We start from the raw sequence: 22,802 nt of genomic DNA, 5'->3' as shown, positions 1-22,802 counted from the left end.
TCCAAGTTGTATCCTCTCAGCTCACTTATTCAATCTGCGTGCTGAGAAAAGAATCAGAAAAACTGGATTATGTGAAGCGGAATGTGGCATCAGTATTTGAGGAAGGCTTCTTAACCTGCAATATGCAGATGACACAACCTTACTTGCTGAAAGTGGGAAGGACCTGAAGCACTGGCTGATAATGATCAAGGATTTCAGCCTCCAGAATGGATTACCAGCCAATGCAAAGACGAGCAGAATCTTCACAAGTGGGCCAACAGGTCACATCATGAAAATGCAGGTCACATCTTGAAAATGAAAATGCAGCAGGTCACATCATGAAAGGTTGAAGTTGTCAAGGATTTTGTCTTGCTTGGATTCATAATCAATGCTCATGGAACCTGCAATCAAGAGATCAATAGCCATGTTGCATTAGGTCAATCTGTTACTCATTAAACTTGAGTAACAAGGCTGTTACTTTGAGGACTAAGGTGTACCTGACCTGACACAATATATTTTCAATTGCCTCATATGCATGTGGAAGTTGGACATTGAATAAGAAAGAATTGATGCATTTGAAATACCATGTACTGCTCAAAAGACAACCTGATTTGTCTTGGAAGAAGCGTGGCGGAGTGCTCCTTAGAGGCAAGGATGGTGAGACTTACTCTTACATACTTCGCGCATATTGTCAGGAGGGACTGGTCTGTGGAGAAAGGCATCATGCTTGGTCAAGTGGAGGAACATAGACAAGGAGGAGGGGTCTCAGAGAGATGGGTTGACACAGCGGCTGCAACATTTACAACGTTGCCTCCGCCATTGGCATGATTGTGCAGATGGCATGCGACTGACAGTGTTCATGCTGTTGTACATCAGGGGGCTATGGGTGAGAATCAACAAGACGGCCCCTAACAATAGCAACAACATAAGTCAGAATGGACTCAATGGCATTTAACAACAACAACAGTATCTTGTGGATATACTCTCAGTAAATATACTTATATAATATACTGGTAAATATGCTATGATATATAACTGAATTTAACACTTATTCTTTCTGAAGTTACATTCGCCACCTTGTAAACATCATCCCCAGTCTAATGCAGTGGGAGTGGACTTGTCAATGCTCCTATTTGTGTGACTTTGCATAATCTAGTTGGTATAAAGTGTTTGAAGACATTCAATGCTTAGGATTTTTATGAGTACCTTGATTCTTTGTGACAGTTTTATGGATTCAGGTACACTGAATAATGGAGGTAAAAATGTGTTTGCCTTCCTTTCCTGTTTTTTTTATTTTTTCAGCTGGTGCTTTAAGTCATGAGCTCATATTTAAGTCAAGGAACACATCCACTATTTGTGGGCTTATTATAGAATTGGTCAACTCATTAAAGATTCAGTTAGTGTGTTGTGCTTCTTCTTACTGTTAGCCATACACAATGTAGATTATTTAGTTCCTAGGAATGATCTTTTCACCTCACAAACTTCAAGAAAGGGTCCCCCCACCTGGCCCTTGTGCTTCCATGTAAATACTGGTCAACAATTCTCTTTATTTTTTTCAGTTTATGTCTGATCATTTTGGTCATCTTTAAGGTGTGTTAACATAGTTATCCCTGTATTCTGCAGCTACGTAAAGTTAGTAATTGACCATTGATGTAATATCTGTTTATTAAATTTAGTTTATTCTATATTTCTGCAAATCTCTACGATCTACATAATATTTACAGGCCCTGGCTCTCTGAGAACCACAAAGATTAATTGATGAATGTCAGATGTGTTTGCCTTTAACAAGCTTAATATGAGAGAGGAGTGCAAAGAGCACAGAAGCAATGTAGAGTGTGATGAGGTCCTAAGATAGAACCAAGTGAAAGGACATGACATTGTTGAGAGACAGGCTAGAGAGGGAGCCTTGCAGAGGAGTCCGGAAGGATGAATTGGATACCAACAAAGAGAACAAGAGCATAGCTGAAGTCTTTTTTTAAGTGGCAGGAAAGAGATGAGCAAAGATATGGAGAGATGAAAGAATTCATCATGCTTCAAAAATCAGTAGGTTGATCTAATATGGGAGGCCAGAAGGTTAGGGCACTAGGATGGAATAATCTTTAATCTTGCACCTATGACAGCAGGTGGCTGTCTTCGATGGCTACATAAGTTCATTCATTTTCTGATAGATGTAGGAAAAATGTGAGTCTGCATTATCCCTGTGTTTTCATGGACCCCACTCACCAACCATGGTTTCTTTATGCAGTCAGTGTAACAGAGTACTTGGGAAGGGAGTATAGAGAAAATGCACAAGGGTCTCTGTGTGTGCTTTTCGTATTTTTTTTTAATTTTTAACAGTTTTATTGGCTCTTAATTCACATATCACACAATTCAATCATTCAATCACATCAAGAGGAGCTATAAAATCATTACCCGTCCCCCATGATTAAATCACTTTTAAAATGAGTTGTATAAGCACTATGAGTTCTAGAGGGTGCGCCCTTTCCCCTCTCACACACATTTTGTGAGTGTTTTTAATGAGATTTTATTTTCTTTAAAATGTTCCCACAAGAAAGGATTACAGCTTTCAGGACCTTCATTTTCTGATTGACATGACTTAAAATGAGAAAATACAGAGCTACACATATAGATGACTAATCAGAAAGAAGGAGGTATGAAGTATGAATTTAGGAAACTTGAAAGTTATCAAAAACAAAATGAACACTTGAAGATCAATAGTCTGGGAAATAATAAGAACATAAGCTGGTATTGGCTATTTTGAGCCAGGTAATCATAGGGTCTACTATGCTGTACATGGCAAGTGAAATGACATGCTTTCTTTGCAAATAGAACATTTCATTATCTATCCTGAAGTGCAATGCTGTCAGGGGTTGGCTGAGGTTTTTTCCTTTTTTTTTTTTTTTTTTTTAGCAAAAACTAACAATATCTACATGGCAGAGATTCCACTTATGAGAACTAAAGATACTGATGCCTTTAGCTATGTCTATGAAAACAAATAGGTGGAAAAGAAAATACAACGTGAAGATCTTGGCAATAAACTCATTAAATGAAATTCTCACTCCAAATCAACTACAAACACCACATAAAAAGAGTGGGATAAAGTGGACCTTTGTGCCGTAGTGAGGTCTGAGTTATGAACTTGACCCCTCCTGTCTTCTTAGGAGAGAGACCGGTTGGATTCAAGTGCTAGCCAAAGTGTGGGTTAAACATCAATTTCCTGATTATGTATGGGCGTGGGCTATCTATGCCTGGCTATCTGGACCTGAGTGAAAACCTGGATTTGACTTGGTTTGGATGGAAGAAGGAACAGGCTATTTTAATTGTTCTGCTGTGCTGCTCTTGGCTCCTCTGTCCACCCCCTCACACCCCACAGTGCTGAACAGCTGGCTCTGCGGCTGTGAAGCAGGTGTGGGACAATCTCCCTGTGGAGCAGACCTCTAACTTGCCAAAGGAAGAGGGAGAGTGTTGTTTATGCTTTTCCTTTGCCAGAATCCTCCTGCAATCGAAGAAGAAACAGCACTTCCTTGAAATATTTACCCCTTTTCCATTAACCCGGAAAAAAATGTCCCCACTTTTTTTTCTGAGATAATGCTCCTTTTTAAGTTTATAAAATAAGTAGTATTCAAATAAGCATTCCTCGTTCGCCTCTCTTGAAATAGGAACCTTAATATTAATTTTCTCTTTCTTCCATAAAAGGTGGAATTCATGCTAATGTAGCCAGAAATGCAGGCTACACCAGTAGACAACCTGTTGCCCTCTGTGGCTGGAACCAGATTGATGTCAGATGATGCTTGCATGGATCCCTTGACATGCTGCTGTACATTTACAGGGATCTGTGACAGTGCTCATACATTACTCATTCCTGGGAGTGAGCATTCTGAACGTGCATGGATCGGCACAAACTCTAAAATATGCTCGAATTACTATAGAAATGGACTGTAATCATATCACCATCACAGAAACTATCAGATCATACTTATGAAAGAATAGTTATACAGTTCCATTCTGACTAAATGTGGCATCTTATCAATTGGCTAAATCTCAAAGCGAAAAGTTAGGCAAGATAGGGTTCTATGTGAATGATCTTTTCCCAGACAGAAAGAAGAGGATCTGGTAGATAGTAAAATTATCAATGAATGCTATTTACCTGCATTGTTTGATGCAGGAAGCATCAAGAGAAGACAGGATGAATGCACAGAGTCACGGTACACAAAAGAGCTAGTCCATAATTTCAGGAGATAGCCTATAAGCAAGAACCAATGGTGCTGAAAGAAGAAGTTCAAGTGGCCCTGAATGCATTAGCCAAAAATGAGGCTTCGGGGAATTGATGGACTACCCATCGAAGCATTTCATCAAACTGATAAAGCACTGGAAGCTCTCTTTGGTCTGTACCAGGAAATTTGGATGATAACTTCGTGGCCAACTGAATGGAAGAGATCCATATCTGTGCCATTCCAAAGAAAGCTGACCCAACAGAATGCTGAAGTTATAGAAAAATAGCATCGATTTTACAAGCAAGTAAAATTTTGCTGAAGATCATCCAATGATCAGAAGTACATAGACAGGAAACTACCAAAAGTTCAGACTGGATACAGAAGAGATTGTGGAACAAGGAATATCATTGTTGATGTCAGATGGATCATGGCTCAAAGCAGAGAATACTGAAAGATGTTTACTTGTGTTTTATTGATTATGCAAAAGCATTTGACAGGGGGATCAAACAAAGAAACAAAAGAAATAAGGACAACTTTGAGAAGAATGGGAATCCCCGAACTTTTCATTGTGCTCATGATGAACTTGTGCATGGATCAAGAGGCAGTGTGTTACTGAGTGGTTTAAAAACAGGAAAGGTGTGTATCAGGGTTGTGTGTTCTCACCATACTTGGTCAGTCTGCATGCTGAGAAAATCATCAGAGAAGCTGGATTATATGAAGAAAAATGTGGCATCAGGACTGGGGGAAAGCTTTCTAATCACCTGTGATATGCAGGTAACATAACCTTACTTGTGGAAAGTGAAGAGGACTTGAAGCACTTGCTAATGGAGATTAAGGATTGCAGCCTTCGATATCGATTAAGACTCAATGTAAAGATCAGGATTCTTACAATGGGACCCATAAGTAATATCATGATAAATGCTGAAAGGTTTGAAGTTGTCAAGGATTTTGTCTTGCTTGCATCCACAATGAATGCTCAAGGAAGCAGCAGTCAAGAGATCAGAAGATGTGTTGCATTAGGTAAATCTGCTGCGCAAGACCTCTGTGGAGTACTGAGAAGCAAGGATGTTTTTTGAGTACTAAGATGTGCCTGACCCAAACCATGGAATTTCCCCTTGCTTCATATGCATGTGAAAGTTGGTAACTGGTTAAGGAAGAACTAAGAAGAATTGATACATTTGAATTGTGCTGCTGAAGAAGAATATTGAAAGTACCATGAACTGCTAAAAGGGGAAACTGATCTGTCTTGGAAGAAGTAAGGCCAGAGTGCTCTTTAGAAGCAAGGATGGTGAGACTTCGTTTTACATACTTTGGACAGGGTGTCAGGGGAGACCAGTCCCTGGAGAAGGACAACATACTTGGAGCCTTCAATGAAATAGAGTGACACTGTGGCTGCAGCAATGAACTGAGGTGGAGGAACCATTGTAATGATGACATTCTGGTTGCTATGAATCATAACCAACTCAATGACAACAACAATGTGCATCATACTCAGATTGTTTACAGCTGGATGGAGTCTAATAGAATGGCGTTCATCTACTAGCTGTCAATTCTATCTTTTTATAAACAGTATTTTATGGTGTCTTCGGTGAATGTGTACTCAGCAAGTTAAGTAGCCAACTGACAATTTCCACACAGTTGTTCAATCACATTAGTTTTATATATCACAGTGTGCCAACATTGTGTTTCTGGTCAATGTGTTCTATTCCCAGTTCTCAATCTCCTCCCCTATAGTCTCAACTTTGCTCTGGAGTAATTGTTGCCCTTTTGTTCTCATAGTGAGGTGTGTTATGATTCTTATCTCCACCACCTATGAAAAAAACTAAGTGCAGTTAAAGATTCAGTAAAAGGGACACTATGTCCATTGGCTAAATCTCAAACTTAAAATTTAGGCTTATTGAGTAGGAATGATCTTTTCCTAGACAAAAAGAAAAGAAAATGAATGATCAAATAACTGCGTATCAGTAGCTTTCACATAGGACATCAATCTTATGGATACTATCCTCTATCTTGTGCACCACTCGCTCTGCTACTTCACTAAAGAGGTGATCTCCAGGGGATCTCATTGTCTCTGGGTTTTAAAGAGGGTCTCGTGGAGCCCTCGATTTTCTACTGTTCCAGCTTAGTTGACTTCTTTTCAAAGATATTCTATAAGTATGTGTGTTCCACTCTACATTTTTCTCCCATTCTACCTAGGAGCCTGCTCCCTGGTAGCCAGGCACCATCTAGTTCTTCTGGTCTCAGGGTGGATGCACTTGTAACTTGGGTAACTTGTGTCTTCTCTGACATTTTTATGACCTTCTTACTGCTTTGTTCCCAGTGAGTAGAGACCCACCATGGTGTCTTAGATGACCACACAGAAGCTTTTATGACCCTGGACATTATGCCGTCTCTGGATACAGATGATGAGTTTTATGAATTAATTTATTCCAATTTACTGAGTTTTCCTATGAGACCATGATGGGAATCATATCTTAAAGGAGAAACTGTGGGAACACATAAGCATATAAAAATGACATGGCAGTAATTATTTCACCTTTGAAATAATTATTTTTTTATTGTTCTATTTAAGTCTGGTCGTTTGGAGAATGAATGTAGATTCAGTGATGTTTACGGCTCTAATGCTGTTATTCTTCTCTGCCAGGTGTGTCGTAGATGATAAGAACTCGAAGGTGGCTTGGTTGAACCGTTCTGGTATCATTTTCGCTGGACATGACAAGTGGTCTCTGGACCCCCGGGTGGAACTGGAAAAGCGCCATTCTCTGGAATACAGCCTCCGAATCCAGAAGGTGGATGTCTACGATGAGGGTTCCTATACTTGCTCAGTTCAGACACAGCATGAGCCCAAGACCTCCCAAGTTTACTTGATTGTTCAAGGTAAGAAAAATGGGTTAGGCGGGTCAGGTTAGGTGAGGAAGGTATAATAATCACAATGCACAGAATATTTGTCAAATCCTTCCTGGGTGGGGAGAGAAAGAAAGCAAAACAATTTAAAATATATTATTGTGCTTAGAATCTATTTTCTTTCTAAGGATAGACTTAAAATGAGAGGACTAAGCAGAATCTGTAGAGTATCCTAGCCAGTCTATGTCCTTGGTAGGAATGGGTTCCCTTGGCCCTGAGTGGTAAAGTGCACAGCAAGGGCCACAGCTCTTGCAAGAAGTTAAAACAGAGATATAAGAGCACACAAAATGCTTGCAACTATATGAAGTTCAGCTTGTTACCTTGGCTCTTTGGCTAAATTCAAGACTTGCCCTTATCTTTCTTCAGCCAAAAGAATATCACTAATTCTGGTTCACAAAAGTACATTTAAAATATATATGCAAATTCTCAGAGACTTTGACATCATCTCAGCTGGCCAACCTTCTCCATAATTTGCATATCCATTTAATGGCATGTTACTTGGGAGCAAATCCAGTGCTAAGCCTTTGCAAAGTCATTGGGGACAGTCGGCTTCCAGATTGGGGTTTCCAAGGGCATGTTTGAGTCATCGTTTTACAGAGTAGAATCCCTAGATGGCATATACATACCCCCAAACCATAGCTCTCTTGGGCCCCTTTCTCCATAATTGCAGGATGAGAATAAAGCTGATCAGCTACACAATTTTATTGCACTGGAAATCAAACCACCAGCAGTTTCAATCCATCTATCAGGAAAGATCTTAGCGCTAACAAATATTTGAGCTGTGTTCATGTAGTCTTGATTTACAGTTTTATGTAAATGTAATGCAAATTAGGCGTGGCCCTAGGGCTACTGCCAAGATTCCAGTTCAGTCTGTGGCGTGTCGAAGTTTGACTGTAGCTTCTATTAATGTGTTATGGAATTGATTATTTCAGCATTTAAATTATTGCTCTCTCAACTCTTCTGAATAATAGATTGAATTTGGAATAAAATATATCAGAGGCAGTCTGGTGCAGGAGTAGTTTAGTCATGTGACTTCTATCTTGGTCCATTTGCAATGGCTGACAGCTTCATTTTATTGCTACTGCCTTGCCCAGTCTCTATCATCGTCAACATATAGGATGCTTTCCTGGTGGTTTAGTGCTTGAGACACCAGGGTTTGGAACTCAGCCAACCCATTTAAATGTGTATGCATAGCTAGAGCTATGTAAACACATAAATTGGTTCATTTACCACCTTAAAATGCATGAAAGTGTCTACACATGTGCACATACACAAACACACCGAGAGCCCACTCAGAACCAAAGAAGAATTTTTACCAGATTTAAAGATAAGGGGAGGGGAAATAGCTAGTTAACATAAGGCTCCTTAGAACATATGTTATCCAGTGACTAACTCCATATCGTATTGAGATTTTAGGTACCTTTATGCCGTGGTGTCCTTAGAGCGCTACTAGAAATCACAGCTCGGAATGGCACATTATTTTTGTCTTATACTGAATAAAATGGAGCAATCTGAGTCGTAGTATCCTTGCCTTCTAGAAAAGACAACCGAGAATCATTACACATAGGCTTCCTGCACAAGAGTATAGAAATTACATGCTGTTTGGAGCCAAAGACATGTGGAATTGAGTTCAAAGTACTTTGCACTGAAGTGGAGGTGTTTTGCTATGACTTTAAGGATTATCCAATGTATAATTGGATACTCACACCCAATTCCCAAAGCCCCTTCCTTTATTCTTATTATATTGATACTTTTTAGATGCAAATATGACCATCCCAAAAGGATGAGAGCTAGGTTGGGATTACATCACCCCTATGAACATCTTGCTGCGTCAGTGCAAATAAAATTAACTTGAATTTGACATTAAGGAATGTGTTCAAACCTACAAAATACCAGGAAATACTTATTCACTGTCTCCTTTAATTCAAATATATAACTATTAAGTAGGTCTTATTAATTTTATTTTTAAAAGGCCAAAAATAAAGGCACTTCAGAGAGGAGCAGGACCCTTCCCCGGGCTGCCTTTTGAGCCAGTTTAGGGTTTTCTGCCCATCTATGTCTTATTAAACATATTATTGTCATTTATTATTCATCACATTCCTTTGAAAGAAAAAATATTTCAAATAATCTACTTTTAAAGGAAAAAGAAAAGATTGCTTCTTTCTGTACGCAAGTCAGGGTGAGGGACTTTTTTTTAACAATTGCATGGATGTGGACATTTGGTCTTTAGCACCAGATGAATGAACTACTCCGTGGGACATTCAGTGTTGTGGTTATATCAGGAGTTTGTTTAAGGTTTTCTCTTCACACTGTGTGTCCACGCTGCTGCCTGCTCAGTGCCACAACTGTAACACAGACAAAAGCTCTATACAAGGGTTGCTCTTGGTTTTAATCTGTAGTGTATCATTTCCCATGCTCTTGTTCATCGGTGTCTCTTCCAATGCCATAGCGCCAGACCAAAGCCTCTTTAAAATTTGAAATGCCTGTCTTAGTCCCCTCCATGATTTCTGGAAATCCAATGCATAACGGGTTAGGCAACAGGCTGCTAACTGAACGCTAAGTAGTTCGACCCCACTAGGTGCTTCCAGGGAGAAAAGGTGTACAGGAAACCCAGAGGTCCTGAGAGTCTGTGCCAGTCAGAAGTGACTGGAGGACAGGGAGATTGGTTGTGTGTGTGTGTGTGTTGTTTTTGTTGTTGTTGATTCCAAAGTGATTGGATAACAGTGAGTTTGGTTATGTGTGTATGTGTTGTTGTCACTGTCTTAAGTGTAAGGCTTAAATAAAGTATTCTATGCCAGCTCTTAGCATGATTGTTGGAGGATCAGATAGTCTCTTGCAATCGATGATGATGCTGGTCATCATCATACATGAGTGATCACTATAAAACTCACTCTTGCCCCAGATAGAGTCTCAGCATAAGTGGCTACAACTTGTTTGCTTCCAAAGGTCCCTGGTTTCCTTCTGACCTTTGCTGCAGTCATCACTGGATCCCTCCAGTCCTTTGGCCATTGCTCTTGTCTCTGTCATATAGTCATTACGTTTTCTTCTCTAGGATGGTTGCTGGTTTCTTTGGACAATATTACTGCTAAATCATCAAAGATCTATCAGTGGAGGGTTAATCAAGTTTAAATTGATGTGGCCTGGCCTAGAATGATAGGGTCACTATGGGTCTTCTTAACTCATAACAAGTCTTATTAACTCGATGGCAATGGATTTGGTGGCATAGTAGGTTCCAGTTGGGTTGTTACCCACAAGGCCAGCAGTTGGAAACCACTTCTGGAGAAAGCTGAGGCTTTCTACTCCTTAAAGAGTTACAGTCTCAGAAACCCACAATGGCAGCTCTACCCTGTCTTCTACGGTCGACTTATATCCTGACACTATAAGTTGGAATGCCTCAATGGAAGTAAGTGTCATTTTGATTGGCCCTAGAATTTCAGTTTCACTGGTTGGAGTAAAGCTAGAGAATGCACCCCAAAAGACCCCAACTCGCTGCCATCTAGTCAATGCTGACGCATAGCTGTCCCGCTTGGACAGGTTAGAACTGCCCCTGTGGGTTTCCTAGACTGTAACTCTTTAAGGGAGTAGAAAACCTTGTCTTTCTCCCTCAGAGCCACTGGTGGTTTTGAATCACTGATTGCTGCCCATCACCTAACCATTACTCCACTGTGGCTCATTCAGAACAAATTCCCAGGCAATACTGCTGCTGCTGCTGCTGCTTCAGGGAACCCGCTTTGAGAACTACTGCTATCGAAGAAATATGTGCCTTAAGATTCTATGGTGAAATAAAGCTGCATAATTTAATTTTAGATAATGTCTCTCCTCCCAAATACTCTTAGAACTTATCTTTCTGAGTATGAGGCATAGAACAGATAGACCAGCACCATAACAAGCATAGTAGCATTTTCCCACAAGTGCTTACCTAGCCTTTTTCTGGGAAAGAAAACTACTTTTTTTTTACTCCCAAACTGTTCATTTTGCGCTATCAAAGCTTTAAAAATATGATTGACTTCTTCTTCTTTTGAGGTCAAAATTATCCCTCTTCATAAATGTGGAGATATTTTCTGCCATCTCTTATTTCTTCTGCAATCCATTTCTCCTAGGAGTCTCATTTTCATATATATATGAATACACATATATTATATGTACACATATATATTCACTTCACATTATTGCATTTCAACATATGAACTATTCCATTTTACTTGGTGATACTTTTTCTTTTGGAACGTAAGATTATGTAAGTTCATGAGAGTCATCACATCCGCAAAGCCTGTGTTGAAATAAATACGCTTCATGGTTCACTAAACTTAATCTTTTACCAAACAACATCTACACATATCTGCCGCATAAGATAACACAGGTCAAATGTTTGCATCGGCAAATGTGTAAATCAATTAAGTGATCATTTATGATTCGTTATTAAAAGTTGCATCTGCGGAAGGCAAAGCTACCCTGTATATCAACATTCATTGGAGATAATTAATTAAAAGTGGGACCCCTAAGCAATCAAGAATTTTTATAGATCCTAATCTAAAGAGTTTGGAAAACATAACCCTAAGTTTCAATAAAAACGATCTTGGTATCCCAGCATTCTTCCCAATAATTCCAATGTCTTCTTCAACAGTTCTTCCCCTATGACTTAATAGGCCTTCTGATCTGTATTTTGGCAATGTTTCTCTAGATCCAGACCTTACGTACCTTGCAACAGAGTCGGCCTTTTTGTTTTGTTTTGTTCTGTTTTCACTATACTTGTCAAAATACATATTTCACAGGCCTGCTTTCAGAACAATTGAATCAGGCTCTCTGGGGATGGGGCCAGATTTGCAAAGCTGGCGTGTTCTTTGGGTGATTTAGACGAATACTGATCATCAGGAAGTTCTATTCTGGGGACCTGAGGAATCAATGAGAGAGATTTATGATCGCCTGCTTATTCATTCTACTGTAGGACACTGCATCAAACTGCATCCTAGACTCTGCTCTCATCTCAAAGGTGTTAAGCTCATGGAAATGGTGACCATAATAACTGGGCCATGTTATTATACGATAGCATTAATATTTTCGTGAATAAGGGACAACAATAAAACATCCCAGAAGATGATGTTTTTAGACTGTGAATCTTATAAAAAGTATCATTCACCACATTTATATTAGTTTTTTCTACATTATCAATGTACTGTGTCATTGTTGTGTGGGTTTGTTGTTGTTACATACCATTGAGTCAATGCTGACTCTTAGTGACCTTATGCATAACAGAAACAAACACTACCCCATCCTGGGCCATCCTGACAATGTCCCCAAAGATTGAGCCCATGACTGCAGCCATGAGGTTAATCCATCTCGTCATGGGTCTTCCTCTTTTTCATCACCCCTCTACTTTACCAAATGTGATGTCCTTCTCCAGGGACTGGTCTCTCCTGACAACCTGTCTGAAGTATGAAAGATGAAGTTGCAACATCTGTGCTTCTAATGAGCACTCAGAGATACTTTCCAATAGTCATCAGCATCACAACTCAAATGCATCCGTTCTTCTTCAGTCTGCTCCTTCTGTGTCCAACTTTACATGCATGTGAGACAATGGAAAGATCCATGGCTTGGCTCGGGAGCACCTTAGTCCTCAAAGTAAAATCCTTTTTGGTTCAATCCTTTAACAAGGTCTCGTGCAGCAGATTTATCAATGCACGAGATCATCTTGACTGCAGTTATCATGAGCATTGATTATGGATCCATGCAAGACCAACTCCTCGACAACGTCAACCTGTTCTCCATTTTCAGGTTGTCGCCTTACTGGTTCCGTTGTGAGGATTTGGCTCTTTTTAAATTGTGTTGTGATCCATATTGAAGGCTGAAATGAGGGATCTATATCAGCAAGCCCTTCAAGTCCTCCTCACTCTCAGCAATCAAGGTTTGGCATCGGTGTATTGCAGGTTGTTAATAAACTGTCCTCCATTCCGGATGCCACATTCTTCTTCATCTAATCCAGTTTCTTTGATAATTTACTCAGCGTACAGATTGAATATAGTGAGAGGATACTACCCTGATGCATACCTTTCCTGATTTTAACCAAGTAGCAGTCCCTTGTTCTCTTTACACAACCACCTCTTGATCAATGTATAAGAATTATACAGAATTATAATAAATGGATTCAGAGGTAGAAATTTATTTCCTCAGAGTTCCTGGTCTTTCAATATTGGCTCTTTCTATGAAATTTTCTCCTAGTTTCTGGTGACTGCCAGAAATCCTTGTCATTTCTTTCCTTGGAGATAGTCCTCATATTGCTTTTGCCTTCCTGTATGTGTGTCTCTATTCTACTCTTTCTTATAATTGAAAAATGGCTAGGCTTAAGACCTCCTCCACTCTGCTATCTATTTATTAACATAACAAAAATTAAAGCCCTATTTCAAAAAGGATCACATACAGGGACCAGATTTGAAGACATAATTTTAGTGGCTATAAATTGATCCATAACCGGTATCCATATAGAATAAATAAATCTTACATTGAGTGTTTATGAATTTGGATAATATTATTTTTTTAATTACGTAGTTTTCATATAATAAAATAAGATATAATTAATAGAAACAAACAAACTTTGGAATTTTTGAAACCTATTTCTTAATAAATAGTTATGTATTACTGCAATATTAAAAGAATCACTAGAAATGTTTTTCATTGCTATTATTTCTCAAATCACATTCCTTAACAGGAAATCTATTGCATAAATAGTTTTAAACTATAATTTTGGAAAATCAGAGGGTGATGCCTTGTAAGACAAACTTGCGTAATCTTAATTTACAAATTTCCTATATTTACTTAATCATAGGATATTGGCATTGAGTTTCAATTATAATGTTTAAAGATTCTTAATTTAACAATTGAAGAGCCAAATTTTAGGAAGCATAATTTTCTTTAAAAAAAAAAAAAAAAGGAATAGCTCTAGAGTGACGGAGGCCAGCTCCGGGAGGGAGGGTTGAACTGGATACCTGAAGGAGGTGTGGAGTCGGCGAACACAGACGAGACAGACATAAGAGATGTTTTGGTGGAAGCAATCTCTGTTGAGCTCTTCCAAACAGCTTTATTTATACCATAAAAGTTTTGCAGACCACTACATAAAAACAATGCCTATGATTAACTCCAAAGTCACCCTTATTGTTTCCCATAAAACATGATAAAAGACCATTATAAGGTCTGTACTTTTTTCTATCACTTTCTGTCCTCTTCCTGGTTCTTTTTTCCCCGTAAGGTCACATGCTATTCTTGATTGAGGTGCTCAGAAATTTGGTTAGACTTGTATCCTACTCACTGCCCTATTTTGCTCACAATGTTCCTTTTCTCGTTGACTAATTAATGTAATGAAACTACCTCATGTGCTACTTCAAAGCCTAAAATCCACAAGCAGAGTTCAATGTTTCTCAGAGTTCAATATTTTCCTTTACAAACTCTCGCATGGTAACTGTTCCATTGTCTACCTAAGTCTCTTTCATTTTTAATACTCCTGAAGCACCATGGGGAGCCAAACCATCTGATTCTTGGCCAAAGACTTAATGTTTCCCATTTTACGTGTTTTCTATTAATGTTAACCATTCTCTCTCCTTCTATGTAAGCCCCTGTCCAGGGAAAGAGGCGTCAGTTGGGGGAGGCAACCTATAAGGTCCGCTATATCGGGGAGGCCAAAAGAATCTCCCACTACCTAATCTGGATGGAATCCAGGGTTTTTTGGTGGGTTTCATTTTCTGCTCTGACCTCAATTTTGGGGTTTCTTTCTCACTCAATTCCCACATATCCTTCTCAGAATTCCCAAAGATATCTCGCTGTCTAAGCCTCTCCAATGCCTCAGTTAAGGAAAGCCCCGTCATATTGGAGCAAGTTTTACATCTGGTTTCATTTGTACTTCTCAAGACTGCCCTCACATCTGCTCCAGGTGCGGTAAACATGAAAATGCACAAAATTCTCAAGAATGGATTTAACAACAGCAAATATTTGAGGGATGTTGGAAGCCCTTGCTGGGAAGCTCTGCTCTGCAGAAGCTTCTTCCACCAGGCTGTAGCTTTGCTAAACGGCATGGTTGGGATGGCTCCCAACATCTCTCCCTTTTTTATTACTTTTCAAATGAAGCCTTTGGATTTCTGCCTGCACCGAGTGTAAACTGTGAAGGTCAGTCGGAAGATGACTGGAAGAAAGAGAACAAGAAGAAGTATTATCCAGGCTGCAACTCCCAGATTAACAAAAATTGATAACCAGGACTTTCTTGTAACACATCCAGTATTTTTTTCTAACAAAGATTTGGCAACTTCTGAAGCTGGTGGTACAGAGCTTCCAGAGTGACTGATGGCTGTTATACGGGCGTGTAAAGAGGCTCAATCTAAAGAAATTTCTGAATGGTTCCATACTCCCAAAACATGATTCTTAGCCTTTTCCCATGGGACTTCTGATTCATTGTAAATTAAAGGAGTAACACAGACCCATTTAAACTGCGAGTGACATCTAATCATCATTCTAGTTTTTAGAGCCTGAATCTGATCACCCATCCATACTACTGCCTCTTCTAAGGCACTAACTCATCTGACAAGTTTTTGATCAATTTTTGCTTGTGTCATTAAGGCTATGGTAACATTTGTGGTGAATTCATCAACATGTTTAGCAGTATGTATTTCTTGGACCAAAGCTACAGCAGAGGCGGTCAAGGAACATATAATAAAATAGCAAATGATGCTATATTACCTAAAATAAAAGAGGCAACAAATCTTCTTTTTCTTTGCAAAATATCTGACATTAACTGCATGGCATGTAGTCCCATATTATCATACCAAGGGGTATCCAGTTTTAAAGGTAACATAATATAAGGGGGTTGTTGAACAATGACAAAAGAAGTTATATTCAAACAAGAATAAATACAATTGGTTAAAACACAATTTTTACAATGAGTAACAAAGACCCCATTATTTTCAAATATTTCTAATGTGCCAAAATCCCCAGGATATAGACCAGCAAAAGGGGAATGCTTGCAAGCTTGAAGGACTCTGTATCTGTATTCTTTTTTGGGTCTTTTTAGACCAGCAGGTTAGATAACCGTAAAGAGCCTCCACAAAGATGTCTGAACTACTGGACCATTGGAACTGAAAAAGGTCAAAATAGGAGAAACCCAGCCTGGGGTAAACCATCTGGCCAAAGGTTCAGGATTGGGCAAATCAGCAACAGACCAATTAAATCTTGTACTCCGTTTGACTAAATTGCGGTAAGCGTCAATGGGAGATGTACTGGAATAATCATATACATACAAATCTGTACCATTTAAAGGTTGCTTTACTCCTTTTCTGTCTGATGTGGCTCCCACAATGGCACAATCATGCCATTTTGGAAATCCTGTTTTCCTATTGATAGCAAACCAACTATCATCGGCTTCTGGATAAGGGTCACACACAGGAATTTCATCAGGAGGTAAAGTAGAATTAGCAATGAATTTAAAAGCTGGAAACAAGGAATTATAAGCGCTGACATCCAAAGATGTCTCTGCTTGGCTGTAGTAACAGGGGAATCTGTGACCAGAGTTCTACTCCCCAGTGACACACAAGGCCCTGGAAGTGGCATGTGAAGATGGGATCCGCAAATGGGAGGCAGGGAACTATCACCCCTGTAGGTAACATTATATGAACGTTTGGGGTTAATAAAAGCACTTGAGTGACTCCCCCAGGAGGAAGGAATCTTTTGAAAAACCGGCACTCGGGTGTCTCCCAGGTGACCGGGGGCAAACCCAGAGGTTCTGGTATGTAAGACCAATAGGTTTCAGCTGCAACTAATCCTGAGACTAATACCCGGCACCTGAGAACTGCTAGCAGAGCAGTTAAAACAACCGCAGGAGTGGGTGCTGTTCCTTGTGAAGCAGCAATGTGGATTGCTTTGTTGCTGAGCTTCAGTTGTCCCCAGGTCGGCGGGAAGACTGCGGGTGGAGAGGGCGCGGAGGTGACCAGTAGGCCCGGGCCCAGATTCTCCACGACCTGGCTGAAGAGACAGACGCTGGAAAGGAGAAACCAAGGCTGGACTGGCTCCCCCCATCAGGGAAGGAGATGACAAGGGTACTGGAGTGTGAGTCGGAGGGGCTGAACACAGCCTGTCGGAATCCATCAGGAGAAGAGTCAGTTGTTTCCCTATGGCTCCCAAGTAGCTAGTAACACTGCTGGAAGACGGAGGAGGCGACAGGCCCGTCATGGGGGTGAATGAATCGGTCTGGGACCCACACAGGAGAGTCAGCACCTGTGGAAAGACGCAAGCAGATCCTCGCCCACAGTGAGTAAGACGTCTGGGCCTTTCCAGGTCCCAGTTAATAAATCTTTCCATTTTACCAGTGGTTTAGGCTTAATGTCAGGACCCTGAAAATGTAGATAGATGGGTGTGTATCCTTCTGAATTACAATTTAAATGATTTATAACAAACAAAGCATGCTGTAAAATAAGCTCTCCTTCCTGTAAACACTGGATTTGGTTTTTAAGTGTTTGCTGAGCTCTTTCTACTATGGCCTGTCCTTGAGGGTTGTATGGAATTCCTATAATATGTTGATCCCGAAAGTGGAACAAAAGTTCTTAAAAGCAGTAGAGGTATAAGCAGGGCCATTATCAGTTTTTATCTCACTAGACTGTCCCAAAATGGCAAAAGAGTAAAACAAGTGTTGAATAAGATCCTTAAATGCTTCTCCAATATGGGCTGAGGCAATGGCTGCGTGTGAAAAAGTATGTATGCATATGTGTACAAAGGAAAGTTTACCAAAACTAGGGATATGAGTAACGCCCATCTGCCATATGTCATTAGGCATCAATCCTCGAGGATTGACTCCAGTTGGCGAGGTTGGAGCCTGAGTTGGGCACACAGAACACTTTTTCACAATTTCTCGTGTGGTTTCTCTGGTTATGTGATACTGTAATCTCAAAGCATTAGCATTTTGATGATGTAAAGCATGACTCTTGGAGGCCTGCTCTATGGATTAAATCGTGGGTTGTGTTAAGGCATCTGCTTGCCTATTTCCTTCATGTATAAGACCTGGCAGGTTCCTGTGAGATCTAACATGCCATATAAAAAATTGTAATTTATGTTTGCTTATTAATTTTGTAATTTAGTAATTAAATCAAATATAGTGGTTTTCTGGTGAGGAATGGATGCTTTTTCTCTGAATGGAAACAATTTAACCATATACTGTGAATCTGAATAAAGATTAAACAAAGTATTAAATAATGTTTCAAATACATATATTACTGCCATAAGTTCAGCTTTTTGAGCAGACTTCTGATTAGTAGAAAATGAAATCTTCTGTTCATCAATTATAACTGCAGCTGTGCCATTAGAGGATCCATCAGTAAAAACAAGGGACACCGGTGGAGCGTCAAAAGGTTCCTTAGAGGTTTTTGAGGGAAAATTACAAGGTGTTCTATTATAAAATGTAACAAAGGGTTATTAGGTGAATGATAAGTTATGATTCCTATATATCCTGCAAGGGCAACCTGCCAATCTGGTCCAGATTGCAAAAGGTTTCCAAGCCGATGGGCATTGTAAGGTGATATAATATTGGGGACTTCTATACCAAACAACTCTCTACTCCTTTTTCTTCCCTTTATGACAAGCAAGTCTATCAAGGAAGTATAAGGAGTGACCATTTTAGGAGAATTGGAAGCTAAATATAACCATTCCAGTGGTCCATTCTGCCACAAACATCCCATAGGGGAATGGACAGTAGGTAACAAAATCAAAGACCAAGGTTTTAAATAGTTTAATCTTGTTAATTGGTTATTCATTTTTGCTTTTTGCACCTTTTCAATGGCCAATTTTCCTTCCTGAGTCAATGCCCTAGGTGACTTAGGGTTAGGGTCCCCTTGTAAGATGGCAAATAAAGGTTTCCAATCATTAGTGGTTAGCTTTAAAAAAGGACAAATCCAATTAACATCCCCTAATAATTTTTGAAAATCATTTAAGGTTTTTAATGAATCCTGCCTTAATTGTGTAGGTTGAGTAATTATTTTCTCTCCCAATATTTTCCTCCCAAATAAGAAAAAGGGGTTTCTGTTTGTATTTTTTATTGGGGTATTTTTAGTCCCTGAGTTAGAGCCATTATAGTATCTTGTAAAATCTCTTGCAATATACCATGGTTTTGATGGGCTAAAAGAATATCATCCATATAACGGATAACATAAGCTTCTAAATACTTATCCCTCTTTGACTGCAAGGCTACACTTACATATTTCTGACACAAGGTAGGGCTCTTTGAAAGCTGAAACCCAAAGGAGCCGGGGGTTCAGGGCAGCCTTTAGACTTCTTAATTTTAGATTTAACTGCCAACTTATTCATCGAGCCATAATGGAGCTTTTTACAATGACCTTTTGCTTGAACTAAGGGGAAATTCCAGTCATTGTCATGATATCGGGCAGCTGCTCCTTGTAAGTCAGCTTCATCTTCAGCCGAAAGGTTATCATCGCTTTCCCCTGAGTCAGTTTCAACAGTATAACTCTGTTTCCTGTCCCCTTGTTCCGCCTTTAGAGGCGTTTTCTCATCTTGCAAAGAAAGTTTCTTGGAAAGTTGAGTAACCTCTTGTAAGAGGTCTAAGGAATCTCTCACTAAGCTCCATAAGGAGAATGTTTCTACAGGGATTTCTTCAGTCCCATGTTCATTATAGTATTCTTTTAATTCTTCCCCTAATTTAGTCCATGTATCTAAACTGACGGTACTTTCTTCAGGAAACCATGGACTGCATCGCTGTACAAAATTTTAAAATCCTGTTATCTGATGAGTCGACTCACGGAGCCCTTTTCCATTAAGAATTTACTTTAGAATTTCTACTAACAAAGTCGTCTTTCCTTAGACTCACTGTGGCCCATACTTCTCTTTATCTGTTCACCTCTTCTTACCTGGTTGCCTTGCGCCAGGGGGTCTGCAGTACCCTAGGTGAAGTCCGATCCACACCGAAAACGAGGAAAGATTACCTTCAGGTCCCTGTTCAGGGGCGCCACTCGACTGAGTCCAGCTCCGGGAGGGAGGGTTGAACTGGATACCTGAAGGAGGTGTGTAGTTAGTGAACACAGATGAGACAGACAGGAGAGATGTTCTAGTGGAAGCAATCTCTGCTGAGTTCTTCCAAACAGCTTTATTTATACCATAAATAGTTTTTTAGACCCCTACATAAAAACAATGCCCTATGATTAACTCCAAAGTCACCCTTATTGTTTCCCCTAAAACATGATAACAGACCATTATAAGGTCTGTACTTTTCTCTATCACTTTCTGTCCTCTTCCTGGTTCTTTCTTTCTGTACTGCTTGTCTTAAACGTCACATGCTATTCTTGATTGAGGTGTTCAGAAAATGTGGTTAGACTCATATCCTACTCACTGCCCTATTTTTTGCTCACACTGTTCCTTTCCTGGTAGACTAACAACATAATGAAACTACCTCATGTGCTACTTCAAAGCCTAATATCTACAAGCAGAGTTAAATGCTTCTCAGAGTTAGATATTTTCCTTTACAAACTTTCCCATGGTAACTGTTCCATTGTCTACCTATTTCTCTTTTATTTTTTATACTCCTGAGGCACCATGGGGTGCCAAACCATCTGATTCTTGGCCAAAGACTTCATGTTTCCCATTTTACATGTTTTCTATTAATGTTAACCATTCTCTCTCCTTCTATGTAAGCCCCTGTCCAAGGTAAAGGGGCTTCAGTTGGGGGAGGCAGTCTATAAGGTCCTCTATATCGGGGAGGCCAAAAGAGTCCCCCACTACCTAATCTGAATGGAATCCAGGGTTTTTTGGTGGGTTTCATTTTCTCCTCTGACCTCAACTTTGGGGTTTCTTCCTCACGCAATTCCCACATGTCCTTCTCAGAATTCCCAAAGATGTCTTGCTGTCTAAGCCTCTCCAATGCCTCAGTTAAGGAAAGCCCCGTCATATTGGAGCAAGTTTTACATCTGGTTTCATTCATACTTCTCAAGACTGCCCTCGCATCCGCTCCAGGTGCGGTAAACATGACAATGCACAAAATTCTCAAGAATGGATTTAACAACAGCAAATATTTGAGGGATGTTGGAAGCCCTTCCACCAGGCTGTAGCTGTGCTAAACAGCATGGGTGGGATGGCTCCCAACACTAGAGCCTTCTGTTTTTTGGATTTAAGTCCTTAGAAGTCAATTGTAAAGTCCTATTAAACATGCATAATGGTGATGAACATTTTTTAACCCAGAATTCCTGAAAGTACCTTTCTCTTGCTCTGGCTCTCGTTTCCGTCCTTCCAGCCTCCCCACCCCTTCTCTTATTTTCCTTCTTTCATTCCTTCTTTCACTACTTCTTTCTATCCCCCTTTTTCCATTTTGCTTCTTCTTTAATCAGCACAGCACTAAATAGATTATTCTTCCAACAATTGAACATTGCCAACAATATTTCATGCAAGACAAATTTTCCACTGCATTGTTATACTTATTGTACTTCACCTTTAAAAGGCATTCTAATAAAATAAGGATTTGAAATCTTATGTAGTTAGATTTTAAGCCATGTGGTTAATTCTTTTATTATTCAGAATCTAAATGATTAACTGGAATTATGATTTAGATTTCATATGCTAAATTGTACTAATTTCCCTACTTTTTTTAGGGAATGTCCTTTGACTAGCTGTTCATAGGCAGGCTTGGCTTTAAAATATTGCTGTTTATTTCAGCCACCAAGAAGCTAACATAATGGGGAAAATTGGAGGTTTTGAACTAAATTAGAGTGTGATGACATGTAGTTTTCACCTGATATTGTCCTTGAAGGTAGACTTCTAGTTTTACCCACCTCAAGTCTATCAACCTCTAATAATGATTCTAGCTCCAAGATTTCTATATGTATCTAAAGCTTAGTTTTTAATTATTAAAACAAATAATTATTTATAGCCAAATGTTCCTTACTCAAGACTACATTTGTCCTTCTCAAAGAAGGGAGTAAATTGAGAAGAAGAGGCCAAGTTGTGTTAGCCCCAATACTGAAATTAGTGCTAGCTCAGTGTATAAATCTCATCTCCATGCTAGGAAGAAAATAACTGGAAAAATGACTCATGAATGTTTAGCCATGTTTAAATCTTGAATTGCTGCAAAGACAGGGATTTAAATACCTTATGGTCAGAATTTTGAGGGCAATAAAGATTGATTCCATATCTGGTCTGCATCTGTTAGATATTATAGTTACATCCAGTCTGTGCCACAAGTTAATTTTTTTTACATTTACGTAATATTAATGTGGGTACTTACAGATGTGCTAGCTTGCACACAGAGATGTACCATAAACAATCAAAAAAGGATAGCTATCAAGCCTGGAGTATGATATCCCCACTCAGAACAGCCAATGCACAGAGTGGACCATATGGCGAGTCCCACTATGAGACACGATGTCTCTTGCTGACCCATGGCCCTACAGGGGACAACACTGGAAACTCAGTGTTGGGATTGGCCAGGTCTGACCCCACCACACTGAGGCAAAACACTAAGGGTGTGCAGAGAGCAGCATGGGGAGCAGAGCAGGGAGGTCCCGAGGGAGTGCAAAGGATAGACTTTGGGGCCAGGGCATGGCACCCCATTTCACTCACCTGGAGGACACTCCTAGAGGTCAACAAACAAACCTTGAATTATTTACAAGTTTTTCATTTATTTTTTTTAATTTATTTTTGGTCATTTGGCTTTTGTTGTCATCGTTAAGTTTTCTTTTGTCG

At 39.6% G+C, this 22,802-nt stretch overlaps 1 protein-coding gene across 2 annotated transcripts in view; it reads left to right on the top strand.

Annotated features, from left to right (window-relative positions):
* LOC101652203 (limbic system associated membrane protein) overlaps positions 1–22,802 on the top strand; it is a 757,030-nt gene that overhangs the window by 381,405 nt on the left and 352,823 nt on the right. For both annotated transcript variants that reach the window (XM_045286168.1, XM_004706414.2), the window contains exon 2: positions 6,838–7,070. In XM_045286168.1, coding sequence (XP_045142103.1) covers positions 6,838–7,070 — 233 coding nt within the window. The remainder of the gene's footprint in view (positions 1–6,837; positions 7,071–22,802) is intronic.

Source organism: Echinops telfairi, unplaced genomic scaffold (genome assembly GCF_000313985.2).
Source record: "Echinops telfairi isolate 266 unplaced genomic scaffold, ASM31398v2 ScPeMD7_6;HRSCAF=24_0, whole genome shotgun sequence".
Lineage (NCBI taxonomy): Eukaryota > Metazoa > Chordata > Mammalia > Afrosoricida > Tenrecidae > Echinops > Echinops telfairi.
Note: the sequence above shows the minus strand (reverse complement) of the source record. Positions and strands in the feature narration are given on the sequence as shown.